We start from the raw sequence: 23,710 nt of genomic DNA, 5'->3' as shown, positions 1-23,710 counted from the left end.
AAACATGTTATAGTGAAGAACTGGATTTCCAATGGAGTCAATTCAATTCTGCTAATACAAAGACTGGAATATAATAAATATGCAAAAGTAGGCCCCAGGTTTTATAAATATAAAATGTAGACACAGGCCTTATGTTCAGTTCTTTCAATGGGAATACTTGAATTTTCAGATATAGTCAGCCTTGCTAAGAAACTCTGAGTGAGGAAAGAAACAATATAAATAATAAAGTAGGCCACAAGTATATTGTTAATGAAAGTAAATGTACATTTTTCCACAATAAATGTACACCTGTTAAAATAGTTCACATTTTCAGTTCTCTGTGTGTCAAGAATTTAATTCAAATTAAAAGTATTACTCCATTATTTCAAAACATAGAATTCTAAGTTGAAAGCCCACTATAGTAGGCTTTTTTATGTGACTTAATGAACCTTATTTAATTAACTGTCCAGTTTTACAAACATGCATGTTAATGCAATGGGTCTGTTGCATCTATTCTTGTTTCACATTTTCCCCTCACTTTCAGAATTGTTTCATCAGCTCTAGGCTTTTTCAGCAACTGAATATACTTTTCTTATTTCATATGCAACCCCTGTACTGGCAATATTCAGGAAGCCCACTTTTCAGTAAACACAAAGGCCACAGCAATCAAATGATGTCAGCTTAATCCAATGTCCTTGTCCTTGTATTGAAGACTTTCCATCAGGTACGGGACAGGTATCCACACGTTGATGATGTATTCTTTCACTCTGCTGTCCCTACTCTTTATTTCTGCCTTTTGTGTCAACTAAGGCAATGTCTGAGAGTAACCATATATACTGAAGGGTCACTGGAAAGTAAGTTTAGTATCCACAGAGCAGAAAACCACGCAGGTGACGAGAAAGATCTAGTTAATTTGAGCCATTCTGGATCCTGTTTAGGAGAAAACTGTGTTTCTTTGCTTCTCATCTCCAACTTTCTCAAAAAACATAAAATCCTAGAAGAAAAGAAGGAAAATCTGACTCTCTGATACAGGAAAAACATATTCTGTGTAACAATGTTTTCTAGTGTGCCTTTTTATCTGTTTGTTTCACTAGCCACACTGTATCTTCATCTATCCATTAATCCCTCTTTAATGTCTCTGTTTTTACCCTAAAATATATCATAAAAACAATATCCGCAGGGACTGACTATCCAAATGTATATTCAAAGGATCCAGTCCTGTTCATTGAAACTATATATTTCAAAACACATCCACTGCCCCCTAAAAAAAAGATTATTCCACTGTACTGTAAATCAAGTAAATAAAGTGCAATTTTTGTAGGGGTAAACCCCCACCAGACCGCAACATCCCCTTACGTTGCTATTCTCTCTCTGAGGTCACTGCACCTTGGAAAAAGAGAAACCACTAAGGAAAAAAATGAGACTAGTAACTCAGATAATTCTGAAAAGCTCTACACTTTGAACAGCAAGAAGTCACTCCAGTATAGAGGGAGCAACAGGACACAAGCAAATAAAATGACTGAGCAACTGTGATATCAAGGAACTGGCATTATATTAAGAAAAAGAAGTTATGTCTTACCATAACAGTCCACCTGTGTTGTCAATCTTCATCTATTCTTCACTTGTGGGTTACGATTCCAATCCTCGGAACTGATCTGGCCTATATATATAGCTCGCGTCAGTCAAAAAATCTCTGGAACTGCAAGTGGTACTCACAATGCCCCTCTCCACATTACCTCAGATTGAGTTTGCAATCAGACAGAAGAAGACACTCTAATATAAGTCAGAAACCTTGTCCAAGGCATCCCTAACAATAAGAACCCAGGACAGGATGTCACTCCACCAGAAGTTTAAAGGAAGGGGCAGGCAGGAGGGATGCAAGAATAGATGAAGATCGACAACACAGATGGAAAGTCATGGTAAGACATAACTACTTTATCTGATGTTATCAATCCTTATTTATTCTTGACTTGTGGGACAGAGTCCCCAGCAACCTTAGATCCTGGATGGCCTTATGAAAGAGCATTCCTGAGAACCATATAACCAAAGGAGGCTGTCCCCCTGGAAACCATATCCAATTTGTAATGAGTAATAAAAGTATGTGGTTTAGCACAAGTTGCAGCTGAGCAAATTTCTGACATGGAATCTTTACAATGAAAAACACATGAAGTCACCAAAGATCTGGTAGAATGTGCCATCACTGACATATGGAGTCTTAGCTTTTGTTTCAAATAAATGAAAGATATGCAGTCCCTCAACCATCTGGACAGAGTAACCTTAGACACAGGTTTGCCCAAAGTTGCACTTGCAAAGGATGCAAATAACTTCTAATTATCTAAATTCCTTAGTTCTATCCAGATAGAAACATAATTGCCTGTGTACATCCAGAAGGTGCAGGGAGTACTCACCTTTATTAGAAACATTTGGGAAAAATACAGGCAAGTCTATGGACTAGTTGATATTGGTCTCTGAAATCACTTTAGGAAGGAAGGTCAGGTTTGTTCTGAGAGACACTCTGTTTTTATAGAAAAGTAAATAAGGTGCTTTAGAACACAGAGCCTGTAATTCAGAGACTTATCTTGCTGAAGTGACAACTATGAAAAGCAATGTCTTCCAAGAAAGGAACAGCTAGCTGTAGGTTCAAATGGAGGTGAATTAAATGATTGTAATGCAACAGTCAAGTCCTATGATGGTAGTGGATCTTTGAAAGGGGGCTTCAAACAGATGGTGCCTTTAAGAAAAAACTTACAAACCTGTGAGAGATTAAAAGCTGGTTCCCGATACTGTTAAGGAAATTTGAAATAGCTGCTAAGATAACCTTGATTGTACAAGCAGAAGCTCCTTTACCAAAGATGGTAGCTAGAAACTCTAGAACTTTTTCTGCTGGTACTGAAAAGGCATCCAGACAATTATCAGAAGTCCAGATAGAAAATCTCTTCCATTTACTAAGGTAGAGACTCCTGGTGGATGGTTTAAGGGATGCTAACAAAATGTGTTGTACAGGAGAAGGAATGTCATTATGTCTGGTGACTAACGGAATTGGAGAAACCAAGCAGTTAGCTTGAGAGTCTGTAGACTGGGGTGCACTAGTCCCTGAGGATGTGACAGAAGGTCCATAACTGGGTCCAGAATCCATGGGCAGTGAAGTAGATAAGGCCAGAGGAAGGGAAACCATATCTACTGAAGCCAATAAGGAGCAATGAGGATCACTTTGCTTCTCAACCGAGCTGCTTTCTTCAGAAAAAGAGGAATCAGAGGGAGGGGGAAAGGCATAAAGGAGACCCAGGAGCCAATCGTGGGGAAGACCATCTCTGGGGGACTCCCCCTGAGGGGAATTAGGGCAAAGTACCTTCTGCACTTATTGTTCAGGGGTGAAGCAAACAGGTTGCAGCACGGCTGGCCCCAGCGAAGTAAGATCTTCAATACTCTGGAGTTCAGAGACCACTTGTGAGACATGAGGATGCATCTTCTCAATTTGTCTGCAATCACATTTGAACTCCCTGGGATGTGTGTTGCTATCAGAAATTGGTTGGAAGTTATGGCCTTTTGCCACACTCGAAGAGCTTCTCAACACAGTGGGTAGGACTTGGTTCCCCCCTGTTTGTTGGTGTACCAGACTGCGGACATGTTGTCTGACTGAACAGCTATCGTCCCTTGAGGTCTATCAGAGTGAAACACTTGCAACTCTAAAAGCACGGCTCTTAGCTCTAGAATGTTGATATGCAGATTGTCCTCAAAGGGGGACCAAGTTCCTTGACTGTCTTCCCGAGATAATGACCCTCCCACCCCATCTGTGAAGCATCTGTGGTCACTATGCCCTTGGGCTGTGGGGGTACAAAGGGGCAGCCTGGAAGAATCTCTTTGGACTGCATCCATCAAGTTAGGTAATTTTTGCATTGGCTGGATATGAAAGCTAAATGGTTCATGGGCTAGGTTAGAATAGACCATTGGTTTGCAAGTAACCACTGAAGAAGTCTCATGTGAAATCTTGCCATTGAAACTAATGTGATCGCTGCTGCCATGGAGCCCAATGCCTGCAGAATCTGCTGAGCTGGTATTTTGTTTGAGCAAAGGAGATGATGAACCTGTGACTGTCTTTTCTGCAACCTGTGTAGAGAAAGCATTGCCATACAAGATAGAGTACTGAGGCAAGCTCCAATAAATTCCATGTCGTGAGAAGGGGTTAGTGGAGATTTTTCAGGGTTGGCCATGATGTCCAATTGTTGGGATAGCTCCAGAATGAAGTTTGTAGTAGTAGCAGATGCCTGGTGGGAGTGGTGAGGAGCTAGTCATCTAGGTAAGGAAACAAAAGACCGCAAATACAAAACCAATAAGCAAAACAGCACGCATGGAGGTGGAGAACAACTGAGCAGGGATGAAAGCTTGTGCATATAGTGTGGATTCATATGTTGAATAAAACATTTTGTGCTTAAATCTACTTGGCGAAATTATTCAACGTTTTGCCTTGCATCAGTTGTTCTCCAGCTCCATGTGTGCTGTTTTGCTTATAGGTAAGGAAACACTTGGAATCTGTGCAGCCTCAAATGTGCTGTGAGTGCTGCTATGCATTTGGTGAACACAATGGGGGCTATAGTGAGACTAAAGGGTAACACTCTGAATTGGAAATAACTGGCTCCTAGCCAGAAGCAGAGAAGCTTTCTTGAGCATTTGTCCAACTTTATGTGGTAATATGAGTCTTGAAAGTTGATAGAGCACATCCAATCATCTTCCTCTAAGAAGGGAAGAATTGACTGAACCATGACCATGCAGAAATTTGACTGTTGGATAAATTTTTTCAGAATACTGTGGTCCAAAATTGGTCTCCAGTCCCCTGTTTTCTTTGGCACTAAAAAGAATCTTGAGTAAAACTTGGATACTAATTGGTCTGGTGGGACATCTTGGATGACTATTTTTTCTAGCAGCTTTTGTATTTCTAATGCTACTTGATCTCTCTCTCTGACTGTGTGGAATGCTGGGGAGTCTTGCTGGGGTTCTTGGGTAAAGAGTGAAGGGGATTAAATAACCTCTGGAAATGATCCTTAGCACCCAGGCATCAGTGATTATGCATCACCAGGCATTTGGGTGCAAGAAAATCTTCCCATGACTGCCTCCAGAGGTAAGCAATTGGGCCCCCTTTCAGGAGTGCTGGTAAGGCTGAACAGAGAAAGACTCCCTGGAATCCTGATTCTGCAGATCACCCTTGCCTCTGGGATGGCATCTTCCACTGTAACTCCTCCCTCTGCTCCGAGGGTGTCTGAACCACAAGTGTCCTGGAAAGGCTTCTGGGACATCTTGAACCACATTTTACCACTCCTTTGATTCCTGGAGTAGGATCGCTGAAGAGTGGAAAAACTCATGCCCACAGCAAAGTCTTTCCATCCTTTTCATACCTGGACAGAGTTTCCTTTACTTTGGGTCCAAACAAAGAGCATCTATCAAAGGGAGCACTGACGATGGAAGACTTGAATGGTTCCACAAACTTGTACAGGTGCATCCAAGCGTGTCATTGAATAGCAATGCCTGAACCTGTTGACCTGGTCACCCCTTCAGCTGCATGCGATATGAACCTCATAGATGAATTTGAAATAGACTCTAGGGTAGCTAACTGCGAGACCACTTTTTCTTGGATCCCCTCAGCAACTGCTCCTGCCAGGGTATCTGAAAGCTCCTTGCCCAGATCCCTTTAAAGTCTAATAAAGCGTGCCAAGAAATTCAAAGACCTGATGGAGAAGGTCGATAATGCATAGATTCGCTTCCCAAATCTGTCCATCACCCTAGACTCTCGGTTAGGGGGATGTACACTAGAACTTTCCTTGGCTATTTCTTTCTTGGTGGCAGCCACTACCATCATGGCATCAACTACTAAGCCCTTCACCCAATATGGATGATCTTCAGGCATGGAAAGAATCTTGTCAGGTCTCTGGGAGACAGGTTCTACAGAGTCAGGAGCCTTCCAGGCCTGCTGAGTAATCAGCTTAATTAGGTCATCAGCAAGTGGGGTCACCCAGGAGGTAGACAAGTGAGCACCAAAGGCCTGCAAGTACACATATTCCTCAGCAGAAGGGTCTTTGAACTTGCAATCACACCTCTGTTTTAGGATCTCAAGAATGTCTCTGAAAGAGACGTCTTCCAGGGGAAACCATGGGGAACCCTTCCCCTCATTGAAATCCATGTCCTCTGTGATGGATTCTTTGGCAGAATCAAGGTGTTTCCTCTTACACAATCTCTTCCGAGGAGGCTCTTCAGTGGGAACATCTGAGGAGGACTTGGAAGAGGGAACGTCTTTAGCAGGCAAGTCTTGCGACCTTGGGGCTTGCTGTCCAGGGGTCAAGGTTGGCAGCAGAACCAACAAATCTGGGGTCACAGGGGAGGACTCTGGTAACACAGGAGACAACTGAGATGTGACAATGGCCAAAGCTCTTTCCATGGCCTGAAAGGTAGGACCTCTGAGGAGGGATTGGAGCCTGGAGCTGAACCGAGATCACACCCCACTCCAAGAGACCCACCTGACAGACCATAAATGATGATAGGTCCTCTGCCAGTGAAGCCTGAAGAGGCACTGCCGGATCCATAGAAAAACTCGGGGCTGGCTGGAACTCCTTGGGCCCGATAGCGAGGACATGGTCCCATGGACCCCACAGTGCTGAAGGCACAGAAGAAGCCAGAGTCGGCATCGAAGACAACAAGGTTGTTGGTGCCAAAGCCATTGGAACCTGAGAGGTTGGACTTAAGAGCTCTAAAGCCTGTGCAGAGGTCAAAGGAGAAGAATAAAAAGGGCTTGAAGGTGAGAAACCCACTACACCAAAAGATAGAGGGGGCTGAGAAGATGAGGGAAGACCCCTGGCTGTCAGGATCTGATTCACTAACCTAATAATATCAACTTCAGAGAGACTTCTGGTGCAGTGAATGGATAACCCAGGAGGAGAATTGGGTCTCTCTAGGATAGGGCTATGGAGTTGTCTAAAGAATGGGTCCAAGGAGGGAGAATAAGTAGTAATGGGTTGAGTAGATATATGTGACTTTGGCACTGTCTGCTGTATCATGGTGGAAATTGGAACTGGCTAGGCAGTAGTGACAGTTGGCACCAGTTTTGAAGCCATAGTCATTGTAGGAAATGTGGTAGTCTAAGGTTGAATGAGTGTTGTGGCTAGTGTCAAAGGTACCAGTATGATTCTCGGTGCCGAAGATTCAGACTATTCAGAAAGCTTCAGAACTTTAACTTTTGATTCCGTAGAGGAACCTTCAGATGCACATTTGTGTTTCTTAACAATTGATGTTGAGGGACACATTGGCACCAAATGGGAGGATTTTGATCCAGAGACCAGAGGAGACCGGTCAGCCTTGGACAAGGCTGCCTTGAAAGGGGTTTTAAGGAGACCTTTGAGAATGAGTTTATTTTTCCTCTCTGTCAGAGTTTTATTACTGAAACCCTGCCAGATGGTACAGTCACCACTAAAGTGGGGCACACCCAAACAATAAATATAACTGTCATGATTATCAGAGTCGGGCAATTTCCAGCCACACTCTGTACACTGTTTAACACCTGTAGTAGAGCTTTCCTGCTTTTCTGCCATAGTTCTGAATAAAAAGGACAGAAAGGCAGAGAAGGAAAGAATTAGGGAAAAAATTAACTTAGTCACACCTTAATAGGAAAATCCAGCAATGGTAGAAAGAGTACCAATGGTAAAAGGAGAAAGGAAGAGAGAGGGGAAAGGGAAAACTACCAATGATGGTAGAGGGGAAAAATTACCAATGGTAAGGAAAACAACACACTTGCTAAGGGTAGACCAAAGATTATTTAAGTGGAAAGTAAAGTTTTCAGAAATTACTTATAGACAAAGGGTAAATATAAAAATGTTTACTTAGCTAGGACAGAGGAGTCGGCTGACGCATCTTGTCGTAAGAGTGGCAAACGAGGTCTGGAATAATGTGGAGAGGGGCATTGTGAGTAGACTTGCAGCTCGAGAGTTTTTTGCTGATGTGAGCTATATATCAGCTGGATCAGTTCTGAGGATCAGAACCGTTACCCACAAGTCAAGAATAGATGAAAATTGACAACATCAGATCACTTGTTTTTAGGTTCATAGGTGTGTACTAGGCTAAAGGCTCTGGAGCCTTTACAAGCCTAGCCCATGGGATTACCCTGGCATCATGCCACCCGACCTTAGTTCCCAGTGCCTCTGTCAAGTAGAGCCACTGGAGTGATCCCCAGGGTGAATTTTCTATTTCCCATCCACTCATCAAGATTTCTGTTGAAGAGGGCCAGTGAGGCATTCATCTTGACATGTATGGGAAGTCTATTCCATAGCATGGACGGTCTCTGAGTTATGAACCTATACCTCTAGCTTGCTCTGTTGATTGTGGTAATGAGGCTGAGGTCTCTGGAGTGTGTAGCTGGAGGGTTTGGGATTTCTTTAGATGTAGCATTTCTAACAGAGCTGGGTTAGACATGCCTTTGTAAGTCAAGCATATATCGTCTCTAAGTAGGTGATATGAGACAGAGAATAGTTGCAGTTTTTTGAGTCTGTCCATATAGGGCAAGTGTTTAAGGCCTAGGATCTTCTTTGTGAGGTACTTTTGTGGCCTCTCCAGTTGTTGTATGTGTCTAGTGAGGTACATGCCAAATGGGGCATTGTACTCGATGATTGGCCTAATGAGGGAAGAGTAGAGGGAGACAATGTCCTCTTTCTTCCTGGATGCAAAACCCTTAGTAATGAGATGTGCCACATAGAAGGACTTTCTGACCACAGTGGCAATGTGGTGGTCAAAAGAGAGGTTGCTGTTAACCTGTGTTCCCAGATCTCTTATAATGCCTTTTGTGTTCAGTGGACTACCATCGATGTGGTAATTCATGGGAACTGGGTTTTTCCCAAAGGATTTGATGACACATTTTTTGGCATTGAGCTTAAGGCCATGGTTCTGACACCAGTTGTTGGTCTCAGTGAGGCCTTTCTGTAGGATGTCAACATCACTTGGGGAGTTAATTATGGCTCCCAACTTGCAATCATCTGCAAACTTTGTCAGCCAGAGTCCCTTCGTGTTGGCCTGGACTTCAGAGAAATAGATACCAAACAGGAGAGGAACCAGGACCAAACCCTGTGGGACTCCACTCGTGACTGGTTGGCAGTCTGACTTGGAGTCAGCTACTTTCACACTGTGGGTTCTATCTGTGAGCCAGTTTGCAACACACATAGTGATATAGGGTTTGATGCCTAGCTTAGTGAGTTTTGCTAAGATTCTGGAGTGGGGTATGGCATCAAAGGCCTTGGCCAGATCAAGGTAGACTGTATGAACCACCTTGACTTCATTCACAGCTCTGGTGACTGACTCAAAGAAGTCGACCAGGTTGAGCAGGCATGATCTCCCCTTCACAAAACCAAACTTTGTGGGATACAGAGTTTGGAGATTCCCTATATCCTTGTTTATTAGGTGCATGATTCTGCATTCCTTAGCTTTGCATATCAGACTCGTCAGGCTAATGGGGCGATAGTTCCCACGGTCTGTAGTCGCTCCTCCTTTGTGGAGCGGGATGACTGTAGCAGTGCAGCATTCGGTAGGGACAAAGCCTGAGGTGAGGCTGTGATTGAACAAGGCACACAGGTGAGGTGCCAGTTCACTCTGTAGTTCATGTAGAACACAACCAGGGATATTTTCAGGTCCCATAGAAGCTGCATTCTTGGCCTTGAACAGTGCTGTTTTAACTTGTGCAGCAGTAATACTGGGTGCCTCGCAATCTACTGGCATTGTGATTGGTCCTTTGGTGAGGGAGAGAGGGGTAAAGTTGGCACTGAACCTGTTGGCCAGTATATTAGCAATATCTGTTGGTTCGGTATAGGAGGTGCCATTGTGCAATAACTCCGAGCAAATCTGGGTATTGCCGTGGAGATTCTTTACATAACTATAGAAGGCCTTGTGGTTGTCTTTATTATCTGCTGCTATTATGTTTTCATAGCTAGCTTTAGAGGATTTGATCAGGGGTGCTTTCTGCTGCCTTGAAACAGGTCTCTGTTACAGCACAAATGTCAATGTTCTCCATTTTAAGGAGTACTTTGAGCAAGTGCATTTTGAGATTTAGACTTCTAGCGGTGAGCAGCATGACCCGCAGATTGAATTTGTTTGTAGCTGTTACGGTGGTAATTTGGTCTTTGGAACACCGCCTAAAAAAGGCACTATAGGGGTGGTAAGAGCCTTGGCCAGTATCCAGAAGCCCAGGGGTGACAGATGCAGGCCATCTCTGACAAAGCATCAAGGTCTGTCAATCATGTCATCCCAAGCAAACAGATACTGGATCCCCTTAGAATGACAGCTTTTCTTCAGCTGTAAAACCTCTGTCTACTTTTCAGCACAGATGTAGAGTAAATGTTTTATGATTTACAATTAAACTAAAATATATTGTTATTAAAATTAATATGACAGAGGAATACTTACAATAAGAAAGCAGGCTCCCATCAAGACTGCCTTAATCTTCACATCTAGGTCCATTGGGAACTGAATGCCAAAGTTATCTGCATCTGTGAAGGCTTCCTTCAGCAGACCACTCCATTGTTTCCTGATCTGCCCTACAGTTTTGGACTCCTCTGCATCTGTTACCTAAAAATTTAAAGATCATAAATTAGGGAAAATAGTGCACCACAATGGTTTGCACTCAAACACTCACTATATATGTCTCCCTCTTTTTATATATGTGTGTGTGTGTGTGTGTGTGTGTGTGTGTGTGTGTGTGTGTGTGTGTGTGTGTGTGTGTGCATGTGATACATGTGTACATAACCACACATTAAAATGCAAAAGCATCAAACACAGCCTGTTTGAAGCTTGCATTAAAAAAATCACTGGACTTCCTGTTCCACTTGGGCAAATGTAAACACCAAGAAACATATAAAGGAAAACCATCTGTATTGCTAAATCTAAAACCCACTAGCTTAAGATTAATACTTATGTCTCTAAAAATTGCCATCAAAAGCAAGAAAAGTGCACAAGCAACTCCTGCTACAGACATTATGGAACACCCGGGTCCCAGATCACAACCCTGAAATGCAAGCACTGTCAACTCCTGTGCTGACCTGTCAAGATCTCAAAGTGCTGCTGAAATAACCCACCTAACAGAATTGATCAATCATATATCTTCTTCTTTGTCCACCTTTCAGATATCCCTGCAGGGCCAATTAATGATATAAAATCAAGCTGCACAAACATGCTCAAGCAATCCATACAGGGTCTAACATCATGCTCGGAGGAAGCAGAACATCATGTAGAATACCCACTTTCCTTTGCTTGGGCCCTACATCAAAAAGTTGACGACCTTATAAATAGGGGCCAAAGAGAAAACATAGGCAAACAAACAAAAAGACATGAGCTGTTTTATTCAAGCCTGGCTACCAACCACCCTAAGACTTGATCCAGCTACAAAAATACATATTGAAAGAGCCCACAGAGTTCTAATTCCACCTCCAAAATCTGGCAACCGCCCAAGGCCAGTACTGGTCTACTTTCTGTAATATCCTCAAAAGGAAAGAATTCTCCACAGAGTTTGGCAGAAGTGAGGCATACACTATCTGGGTAAGAGAATTAGATTTGACAACTTTCCTAAAGTAGTCTTGCAAACTCAGAACCACTAGTGCCCTCTTACTTGCTTCTTGAAAGACAAGGGCATCAGGACTACGATCTTAAATCCAGCTCACCTCAGGATTATTTATTGAGATGCTCCCTACAACTTTTCTCATTTGGATGATGCCTTACACTTCATAAGAGACAATGCTGATATTTCACCTCCTGAACATGTGGATTTAGTTGCTGCTTCAGCTAAAAGAGAGCGAGACAAGGGGAAGCTAAATACATCCTCTCCAGGTCCCAAGAGAGCAAAACCTACATTGAAAGACTCTATGCTGGATCCTTTCGGCACTTGATTTCCCTCCTTGACAGTACTGCTTCAGTGCTGATGGCTTGATAGCAACTGCATTTTAATCACTATGCCTATGTAAGATATCTTAATTTTGCTAATGTAAATGCTATAGTTTGTAACTGATTTCTGTCATCATATGTTCTTTTACTGAATGTTGAATGGCAGTTGTTATTAACAATTAATTGTTCTTTTTCTGTAATCTTTTGCTTTTATATTTATTCCAGACCATCTATATATTCTCCATTTCTAGGCATGGCATGATATATTTACTGAGGCACTATTTGGCAGTGCTATACTTCATCTACTTTCATTACCATATTTTTTATGCTAAGTTTTAGCATCAGTGTAAATGGCATGAACTCTCCTGTTAAAAGGTTGTGTCTGCGCACATGATTCAGGCTATACATGATAGATTTCTGGTGCTTCAGGAAATGCACATCACAGATCCTGAATTAAAAAAATGCCTTCAGTACAGTTCATTCCTCTGTGAAAAGGCAAGGGGTGACATTGCTTATTAATCACAAAAGCGCTGACAAATTTCCCAGTAATAAACACATTTAATTTAATGGAAAGGGAAGTGGCAGGTATAAAAATTAAATCTTATGAGACAATATTGACACTGATCTCTGTTTATTTTCATCCAACTATAGAAATAGCAGCAAGAAAGCTTCTAGCCTACAGACAGGAAAATGCAAACTCCCTTTTGCTTTTAAAGAGAGATTTTAATTGCATAACATGCCCAAGCAATTCATCAGCTCCACTGTCACTGCACATATCCGCCTATCCCAAACATTTGCAAAATTGGGCTAGAAACATGTCCTTAATAGAAATGGGGGCTCCTTTAGATGACACACATGCTCATTGCACACACTACTCATCAAAGTTTGGCACATTTAGCTGAACAGATATGCTTTACTTAGAAAACGATTTGCTTGAAACGCAAACAAAACTTGAGATAGTGCCATGCCCATATTCAGATCACGATGCCCTTTTATGCCACTTTATTAAGGACATGCATATATTACCCAAGACATGGAAATTATGTCCATATTATAAATGAAGAAGACCATAATTTTTCTCCATGACAGAGGATATCATTAGTGACTTCTTAGAATTCCACCAGAGCTCTTCATGTGATCCACACATAACATGGGATAGCTTTAAGGCATACTTCCATACCTGTATACAGACTGGACTTCAGCTATGTAGACTTTGTAGAACCATGAGCTCCAAGTTCTCCAACAACACTATAGAGACCTAAACCAAACAAGACCTGAGCAATGTAGACACAACATTACTCAAGACATATCCCTAGTTAGAAAACAAATCATCAGTATTAAAACAGAGATAGCTCTACACAAATCATGTTTTCAATAACTCCTCCTCTTGCTTAATGTGCAAATACAGATATAAAATGAGGAAATACTTTTCAGCCCCCCCCCCCTTATCTAAATGGATGATAAGCAACCAATAGTCTCCAAATGTAATATCCTTGAAACATTTATAATTTTTTTTACCAGTCTGTATGGAGATCCTCCAAAAACATTCAAATTAAAATCTGATCATAAATTCTACACCATTTTCAGGCAACAAACTCCCCTCTTAACTTCAGACCATATTAAAACTCTATTTCACCACATATCCAAAATAGAAGTCTTAAGCCCCAGACCCAGATGGTTTCCCGTCTGAACCCTACAAGGCCTTCCTCTTAAATATAATAGATCTTTTATGGAAGGCATGCCATGCAGCTTCCCTAAGACATCCATCATTCTTCTAGTTCTTAATCCATATAAAGGCACCACAGATACTTCTAATTATTGACCCATCTCCCTATTACATGTTGACAACAAAACATATACAGGCATGTGAGCATCTAGATTTTCTCATGTTCTCTCAGCTCAAATAAGGACCAAGTCAAATTTATCATAAACCATTTTGCTACCTCTAACATGCAGCTATATATCTCTAGAAAGCCCAGTATTCCAATCAGCCCAAAAGTTTGCTATAAATGGATGCAGAGAAGGTTTTTAATAATATTAAATGGCAATATATGGTTCGAGACCTTTGGACCTTTAGTTTTCCAGATAATTTTTAAACTATGGTCTGAGCTATGTACTCCAAAGCCATGGCAGCAGTGATATGTGATCCATATTACTTACCCTCATTACCTATAATGAAAGGAGTTTGGCAAGTTTGTCCTTTAGCACCATTGCTTTTTATTTTAGACAATCGCAATTGCCATTTGGGCAACAGTGAATGCATAGTATTGCCAATTCTTAATGATATCAGAACATCAAGGTTTACACTTTTTGCAGATGATTTTATACTCTTTATAGACAAGCCTACTCCTATGTTACAAAACTGTTGGGACCTCCAACAAGGATGTCATTCCATTTTTGGCTTCAAAGTTTACGCTGTTAAATCTACGCTTTTAACATTTAAACATTTACTAAATTCTATATTTCAGTGTCATTCTTCCCATTTCTGATATCTTGGCTTAACCCTATCTTTTTCACCAGCAATACCTAGAGATTTAAAAGTCAAATGCATGTGTAAGATTCTATAAGGCCCTTCTCTCAAATGCAGTAATGCAATAGGTCTTAACAAGATTCTAAGATCATGAATGAGGTTTTGCCTGAATGGGCTAGTTGGAACATATCATTTGATCTAATATTACTCCTAATTGAAATGATCTATACCCTGTGTCGAGATACATTTTGGACCACTACACCTCCATGAAGAACCTAGGCTGAGCTATTTACAGATGCCGTTAATGAACATCTCTTTCCTTTCATTATAAACTCCCTTGCTAACCTCCTACCATTAAATCATCTCCTACTAGTTGCAAAAACCATTGACTGCTTTCAAAAACTCTCTGCAACAGGTAGATCTCAGAAGAATTTACAGAAAGAATGAAACTCATAGAACATGCCAAAATACTTCTACACTACATTTTCCCATATTTCCCAAAATTTTCACACGTAGGGAAACCTTTGCTGTCCGATTTTAATATGAACATGGCTTATTTTTCCATTTCAGTTATATCATAATGGGAAACATAAATCTTGGAAAAATCTGGGGACCAATATCACTTACTACAATAGTATAAATTCCAATATTTACACATTAAATAATTATTGATTAAACATTTCCCCCTTTTCAGAAACAACTGATTTCCACCAATCCTTTCTTTTCAATATCTTGATGCCATACTTGATACAGGGTCAAAAATAAATAAATAAATACATACATAAATAAAATACAATACTATAAAATAAAATAAAACAAGTGCCAGTTCAGATCTACCAGGCTTTGATACAACTATATTGCAAGCCTCATACATTTTTGCTGCAAATGTATCCCAAGATACATGATTACACCTTGATGGACTCTTAGGCAAAATCCACATTCCATACTTAAAATCTTACATTCTCCAAAGTGGAAGGTATCCTGTTCCACTTGTTACCCAGTTGGCATAATGGTTAAGGTCTTTGCCTCCTATGCATAAGGTACAAGGCTTGATCCTGACCTCCGGCCAATGCCTGTTAGGAGTTTGTATGTTCACTCTGTGGGGTCCTCCCACCTCTGAAAAAATGTTGAGTATTTCCATCTCAAATTCACCAATAAATGGAGCACAGACTCTACATGCTTCCTTATAGGGGTAAGAGTTGTTCAGATGAACTGCTTTAGGCATTTACTGTGGTGCACAGTATCAGCAACCTAGGAGAACATGGATCACAGACTGGCAAGGCTAGCCATTCGGTGTAAAATATGGCCCTAGGTAATTCAGTCACATTGAATAATGTCACCAAATGGGCGTGGGTAGTTACCAGTGATAAGTGGGTAGAGGATCTGGCCTACTCCAACCTATAACAGGGACCCATGCTAACAGTGGTACAGGGTGTATGTGCCTCTATTGGCCAGCGTGTCCCCTCCATAAAAGCCCAGCAGCCACAGTTCAATAAGCTATTGGCCAGCAGGTGTCCAGTTACCCAACCTGGGTTACCTGAGATAGCTCTGTTGAGTGAAAGCTGGACATTAAGATCAATCAACCTGCCTAACATGAACTAAGAATTGTTACACTCAATGTAGCTTCAGTGACAGGACAGTGCTTGTGGAAAACATGATGGTTTGGAGGAGGCTTGATATCCTATGCATCCAAAAGACAAGACAAAAGAGCAGTGCAGCAAAGCCACCATGTTTGGGATCCACAATCTGCAGTTCAGGAGGAGGACAAGCTAGAAATGGTGTGGGAACTGTAAGAGAGAGGCTTCAAAAGGCGGTGAGGGATGTCATCAGAATTAGTGACAGAATCATGACAATCAGACTCCAGTCTAATGATAGGGCAGTATTCATAATCTCGGCCTATGACCCACAACAGGGTTGTGGTACTGAAGAAAAGAGCACATTCAGACAGCAGTTGTAGGACATACTAGATAAAGCATGATAACATGAATTGGTGTTGATAATGGGTGACGTGAATGCACATATTGGGACAGGCAGAATATGAGGACTGCCTGGGTCCTCATGGGTTGGCAACAGGAGTAAAGAAGTAGATGCCATTCTAGACTTCTGTCTAGCAAATGTTCTGATAGTAGCCAACACATGGTCCAGAAATAGAGACAGTCACAAGATCACATACAAGAGTAGCCAGCACACAACTTGAGTAAACTTCCTGCTAGTAAGGAAAGGGCGCTGGGGTAGAATCAGTGATTGCAAAATTATTCCTAGTGTGAAACAATCCTCCCACAGCATAAACCACTCAGGTGCAAGCAGTGGTCAGAGAAAGCTCTAAGGTCAGCAGAAACCAGGCTGAAAATCTGGAAGTTGACTGGAGAGAAAGTATAACAGTTAAAGGAATTACTCAGGATTCTAGCACCCCAAGAAGAGGAGGAGGAGGAAATAGGTAGAGTTGAAGAAGAATGACAGTTCCTCAAAACAGCATGTGTGAGGACTACAGAACAGATATGTGGCAGAGCCAGGTATGGAAATAAGATACATAACAGTGTAAGAAACTTCTCTGTGTGGAAGATTTTCAGTCCATATATTTCTAGTTAATCCCTGTATATTAATCAGATCAGACAATAGCAGCAGAAGTAGCGAACATAAACTCGTCAAGAGTCAAAACAAAACAAAACAAAAAGTAATAATAGAAAATATATAATTGTACAGCATTACTAAGTATTCAAAAGTAATCCAAGCAAGGCAGGCAGTCTGTTTCCAGTCTAAAATCTTTTATTAAGTACACAGACATAAATAAGATACATAAGGACATAAGGAAAGCTTGTGGTGGAATGCAGAAGTCCATGAACTCATAAACAGAAAGAAGGAGTGCAGGAAAAAGTGGGAGATAGCAAAGACAGACCAGGCTAGAAAGGAATACTGGTTGGCTAACAAAGAGGCTAAGAAAGGAGTCACAAATAGAAAAGAACAGGGCATCAGAGCACTCTTTCAGCTTCTGGATAGTGACTCAGTGCAGGTGGCACAAAGAAACTCTATCAAGTTGCAACACAAAGACAGAAAGATAAAGAAGATAGTCAGACACCCTTCATAAGGGATGCCAGCAACGACCTGCACACCAGTCCAGAGGTCATCAAAGGCAGATGTAAGGAGTACTTTCAGCAGCTTCTAAATGAAGAAAACTCCATAGAAGCTGTACTGCCCCAGGCATACCATACAATGAGAAAAGAAGAGGAGCCCTCCCCCCCTAGAAAATGTAAGAATAGCACTAAGGAAAATGAAGACAGGGAAAGCAGCAGGCTCAGATGAGGTCACAGTAGGCATGATAAAGATCCTGAGTGAGATAAGGGAGAAGTGGATCTTGAGGTTACTCATAGAGTGTGGAGAGAAAGGTGCTTCCCATATGAAGAGAGAATAAACATACTCATGTTAGTGTAGAAGAACAATGGGGACATCTACAACTGAGGGCAGTACAGAGGCATCAAACTCCTGTTACATTGCCTGAAAGTTCTGGAGTAGGTGGTTGATAAATGGATATGTAGACTAGTAGAAAGTGTAGAGCAGTATAAAGTAAGATGGGAGATCATAGGATCATAGGATCATAGGAAGTTACTAGGCCACTGGCCCTGAGGCCCTTACAAGCCTAGCCAAGAATTTAGCCCATGTTCCAACAAGTCAGCACCCTATGCCACTGTCCAGCAGGGACATAGGTGGAATCCAGGGGTGAATATTCTGTTCCCCATCCAGTTATCCAGGTTGTGCTTAAAAAGGTTTAATGAGGTACTCTGCTTTATGTGGCGAGGGAGTCTATTCCACAAAAGGGGGAGTCTCTGGGACACAAATCTGTCCTGCCAACAAGTCCTATTGATGTCACACACCAGGCTGAGGTCTCACATGCAGGTTACCTGAGTGGAGCTTGACTTATGGATATGCAGCAGTCCCATCAGGGTGGGGTCTGAGATTTCTTTGTAGGCCAGACATAGGTCACCTCTGAGGAATCTGTAGAAGACTGAGTACTGGGACAGGGATTTTAGCCTATCTGTGTAGGGTAGATGTTTCAGGCCCTGGATTCTCAGGGTGAGGAATCCCTGTGGTTTCTTCAGCTGCTGCTTGTGCTTTGTGAGGTACATGCTGAAAGAGGCATTGTATTCAATAATCGGTCTTATAAGAGAAGAATACAGGGATGTTATGACCACCTTGTCCCTGGATGAGATACACTTACTAATGAGGTGGGCCATGTAGAAAGCTTTCCATACAACAGAGGCAATATGGTGTTCAAAAGTCAGTTTGCTATCAACCTGGGTTCCCACGTCCCTCACAACTGATTGCATGCTTAGTGCATTATTATCAATGTGATAATTTGTGGGGACATCATTCTCCCCAAAAGGGATGATGATGGATTTTTTGGCATTCAGTTTGAGGCCATGTTTCTGGCACCAGTCATTTTTTTGGGTGAGACCCTCTTGGAGGATGTCCACATCAGTAGGGGAATTGATGACAGCACCTGACTTGCAGTCATTTGCAAACTTGGCCAGCCATAGCCCACTAGATTTGGCCTGCACCTCTGAGAAGTATATCCCAAACAGCAGAGGCCCCAAGACTGATCCCTGGGGTACACTGCTTGTTACAGGTCTACTACTTGAGGTGGCTGCTCCTATTTTGACTAGGTGGGTTCTGTCAATGAGCCAGTTTGCTACCCATCTGGTAACATATAGATTGATGCCTAGTTGAGAGAGTTTGCCTATTATACCTGAGTGGGAAAATAGTATCAAAGGTAGGCAGTGTGCACCATCTTCCCCTCATCTATGGCCTTGGTGACTGTCTCAAAGAAGTCACCAAATTTAACAGGCATGACCTCCCCTTGACAAAACCAAACTGTGTGGGATCAAGTGTCTGTAGGTTGCCAATGTCCTTGTTAATGAGATCCATGATAATCTGCTTCATGGACTTGCAGATCAGGGTAGTTAGGCTGATGGATCTATAATTTCCTGGATTGGTGGATGCTCCACCTTTGTGCAAAGGAATGGCAGTAGCTGTCCTCCACTCGACTGGGATGAAGCCGGTACTCAGGCTTTGGTTGAATAGGGTGCTAGTGGCAATGCAAGTTCCTGCCTTAGTTCATGTAGAATGCAGCTTGGGATGTTATCGGGTCCCATGGAGGCTGTATTTTCTGCCTTTGAGAGGGTAGTGATGACTTGCTCCATAGAGATAAGGGAAGGGGGCAGGTACTGGGGGTGTCCTGTTTTACTGATGGGGACAGAGGAATGAAGTTTTCATTGAATCTTTCTGCCAGCAGGTTGGCTATATCTACAGTGTTTGTGTATGTGGTGTCCTTGGCCACCAGTTCTGAGCAGATCTGGGTGCTTCCCTTGAGATTACGGACACATGTGAAGAAAGCCTTATGATTGACTTTAGTAGATGACTACTAAAGCAGTGAGATAAGCAATTCAGACTCAAACTAGGATGCAGCACAACTGGCGAAATGTTTGCAGTGAGACAGATGGTTGAGGAGAAGCTAGAGAGGAGGAAAGAGTCCGGCTGAGCATTCCTTGACTTGGAGAAAGCATATGAAAAGGTCCCAAGAAAACTAATTTGGGCAGTACAGTGATGCTTCCAAGTCCCAGGAACATTGGTGGAATTAGTGCAGGCTATTTGGTCTCACAGAGGGATTCTCAGTGGGAGTGAGTGTACATCAAGGTTCAGTTCTGAACCCACTGCCTTTCATACTGGTGATGGACTACATTAGCAAACAGGTCAGAGGGGACAGATCAACAAAGTTGCTGTATGCAGACAATGTGGCATTAAAGGCAGACTGAGCAAGAACTTCAAAAAAGGATAGGGGACTGGAATGCAAAACTGAAGCCACATGAGATGAAACTGAATACAGATAAGACAGTTGTAATGGCAGCAAACTAGGGAAATCAGAAGACGTTGAGAGCTGAGATAGAAGGGAAGAGTGGAACAGGTTAACAGCTTCAAGTATATGTGAGGGATCGTTCAGGGGAAAGGAAGTTGGAATGAGGAGGTCAAAGTTAGAATAAGAGGGGCTGCAGACAACTGACATAGAGTGTCAGGTATACTGTATGACAAAATAAAGCCAAATAAGCTGAAAAGTAAGGTGTACAAAACAGTGTTGTGACCAGTACTACTGTATAGTACAGAAATCTGGGCAGTAATGGCAGAGCAGATGAGGAAGCTAGAGGTGATGGAAATGAAGTGCCTGAGATGCATGTAGGATGCACAATGTGGGACAGACAAAGAAAGGAGGCTGTAAGAGAAGAAGCCAAAGTAGCTCCAATTGCAGAAAAGGTCAAAGGAACAGATTACTGTGGTTTGAGCACAATCTGGCAAAGAAGATTTGGGACAGATAGGAAGAAGGTAAGAGGAAATGAGGGTGTCCAGCAAAGAGGGGGATGGATTGTTTGAGAGAAGATCTGTGACAGTCAGGCATAAGTGTTAAAGAAGGCAGGAGTGTAGCATTGAATCAAGACAGATGACGACAGTTAACATGACATCACAACCTCATGTAGAAAATGAGAAAAGGGGGGTGTTCATGACAATTACGATGTTCTCTTGGAAATGCTTTTATCAGCTATTTTTAACATAAAGTAGAGGTTTACAACCAAATGCTTTGTCTCCCACAATGTTGGAGATGCCTCAAGCATGATCCTCCTCCCAACCTGTACCATGTATTCTGGATTTGTCCTTTATTGCAAGAGTTCTGGGATCGATTTTGGAATCAAATGGACCCAAATAACGTAATATAATCAGACACTGTTGCAAATTCAGTTACAAACTATTCTCCACCTAAATTACTGCTAATTACATTTTTTTTGCAAGTAATAATTAGGAGATTGGATTTCAAAAATTTGGCTTATACTTTTGAAAGGAAACATGTACAGACAAGAAACAAGATGGATGAATGCTATCAGTTTTGGAACTCTCATTTACTTCTACTTGGGTCTGATTAGGGTATTTATAATTAATCCATGAAGTATATGGGGACAACATACCTCTCAACTGTACAGATTTTCACAGAATGTCCAGATTGTTGCCTCATAGTTTTGGTGTGTTCCTCCTAAAATCTGTACTTTTCGGGCAAACAGCTGAGGATTGAAGTTATTAAATAATGACAAGAATTTGAGTTTAAGACTCCACATCCTTCAGAAAATTCATACTAATGCAAGGCTATTATTCTATCAACTTTCTAAGTTTGTCAGAGCAATATTTAAAATCCATCCCCATTTGTCCCCCATCATTTTAGGCTTTGTCCACATTGTTTGCTCTAAGAGGTTGAGAGGTATGGGGCACAATCAAATGTCTCAGTAGATTTAGTTGAAGATATAAATGTCGAAATATTTACTGTTTGTCCAAATTTTCCTGTTTAAAAAAGTCTCTGTTTTACCCCACCCCTTCTCTTTTTTGTTCTTTTCACTTTACTTTTGATTACTAATATTACATCATTGTGTATATGTTACGTGCAAGTTTATCAAATTTTTAGACTCTATCTTCATTAATACATTAACTGTACAGTGTATGTATTTACATGTTAAGTTGTTTAAATGAAAAAATATCAAACAAACAAGCAGACCAAAAATAATCACTGAAAACAAAAGCACTGAGAAGAAAAATTGATGATTCTAATCTCTGAAACCATTACACTGATACTGATTTTTTTGTGAATAGAGGTAGTGTTTCTGAAAGGGTTTTTTATAAGGTAAGATGCTGGGTTAGATTAGATGCATAGCCGCGGTGGGGTGAAGGGGGTTGCTGCCCTGGCACATGGTGTTGGGGCATGATTGTCATTTGCTGTTGGGGTGGTATTGCTATACTGGAAAATGCAAGTACTGTATTTGTAGTCATGGCTGAAGAACTGAAGTTCTTTAAGTGTGGTGCTGGTTAAGGGTAGATGCATAGCCAGGCCAAGGAGATAGGACGTCAGTCCTGGACACAAAGTGTTAGGAGGCATGATTGGCAGTTGTCAATAGACAGGTATTACAATATAATCATTCAAAAATGAATGTCAATACTGTATTTCCACTCATGGCTGAATACTTGAAGTACTTCATGTGTGGCATTTGATGTATTAGCAGTTCCAAGCAGATTGCCTAGTTTTGGTCTTCAGTTTGTGGAATACCTTTCTATGTACTTATTTCTGCTTCTGTACTTAGAGTTAAGGGAGGGTGCCAGATCACTGAACTGCGCTAGGTACTAGATGCGCTAACCCAGAACCATAGGTAGTTTAAGAGCAGGGCAGAAAGAAGGTTAGATTTGCATCCTTTGCCCCACCTCACTAATGCGTGGTAACTAACTTTACCCCTAATCCTAGCCCAAAAAATTTCTGTAACACTACCAATAAATATGACAGTATCTTACACACTCCATATTCATCAAAACAAACACACACATACATACACATACACACACACACACACACACACACACACACACACACACACACACACACACACACACACACCACTAAATTTATCACCTAATTTAAACCTGACAATCACACACACTCATTTTCAGCATTAAATCCAAAAACATGCACTTATCTTCCCCAGTCATACTTCTACTTTTTGATACAGTATATATTTAAGACCAAGCATCCACTCAGCCTAATTGCAGAGATACTATGGTCTGCCAACAAAATGACTGTGTGTGTGCGTGTGTGTGTGTGTGTGTGTGTGTGTGTGTGTGTGTGTGTGTGTGTGTGTTGCGTGTGTGTGTGTGTGTGTGTGTGTGTGTGTGTGTGTGTGTGTGTGTGTGTGTGTGTGTGTGTGCGTGCGCGAATTTTTGAACTATTTCCCAGTATTCTCATATAACTCATTCCCTCCAGTAGAGTTCTTTTAAGTGTGCACCTGTAACTCCCAGTGGGTGTGGCTTCAGCCTTGAAAAAATGAAGTTATCACTTTACAGTTCTACCAAATACTAATTGATAGAGGACATATATCAATACAATTGTGTTTGCCATCATGCATGCTTCAAGATAAAATATTCTGATACCGTGTATGTAGCATGGTTTAGGAAATATCAGTGCAAATATGAACAGGCAATATTTGACACCTAGAAGCGCAATAGGAGGTAACTGCAGAAACGCCTGGAGACGTCACTCAGCTCTGTTTGACAGGAATCCATATGTGTGTGTGTGTGTGTGTGTGTGTGTGTGTGTGTGTGTGTGTGTGTGTGTGTGTGTGTGTTTTCCACAAATAAGCTCTTGCCTATTTGCATGGATGCAATCACATTCAGAATCTATTAAATGTCCTCCTGTTGATAGCATGTTCATCAAAGAAAATCATAATGATACTAGAAATACTTTGAAGGAAAGATATATCTCTAGCCCCAGAACTGTACATCATTGCTCTGCTT

General features: G+C 41.6%; 1 protein-coding gene across 1 annotated transcript in view; it reads right to left on the bottom strand.

Annotated features, from left to right (window-relative positions):
- Positions 1-318: 318 nt before the first annotated feature.
- The window catches only part of LOC122806523 (phospholipid scramblase 1-like), a 103,994-nt gene continuing 80,602 nt past the window's right edge, over positions 319-23,710 (bottom strand). Inside the window, exons 6-7 of the mRNA XM_044077024.1 lie at positions 10,408-10,569; positions 319-973 (exon numbers count right to left, since the gene is read on the bottom strand). Coding sequence (XP_043932959.1) covers positions 914-973; positions 10,408-10,569 — 222 coding nt within the window. The 3' untranslated portion in view covers positions 319-913. The remainder of the gene's footprint in view (positions 974-10,407; positions 10,570-23,710) is intronic.

The sequence above is a fragment of the Protopterus annectens genome, chromosome 7.part0 (assembly GCF_019279795.1).
Source record: "Protopterus annectens isolate FY-2018-M chromosome 7.part0, PAN1.0, whole genome shotgun sequence".
Taxonomy (NCBI): Eukaryota; Metazoa; Chordata; order Ceratodontiformes; family Protopteridae; genus Protopterus; species Protopterus annectens.
The sequence above is the reverse complement of the archived record's forward strand: the minus strand, read 5'-3'. Positions and strand labels throughout refer to the sequence as shown.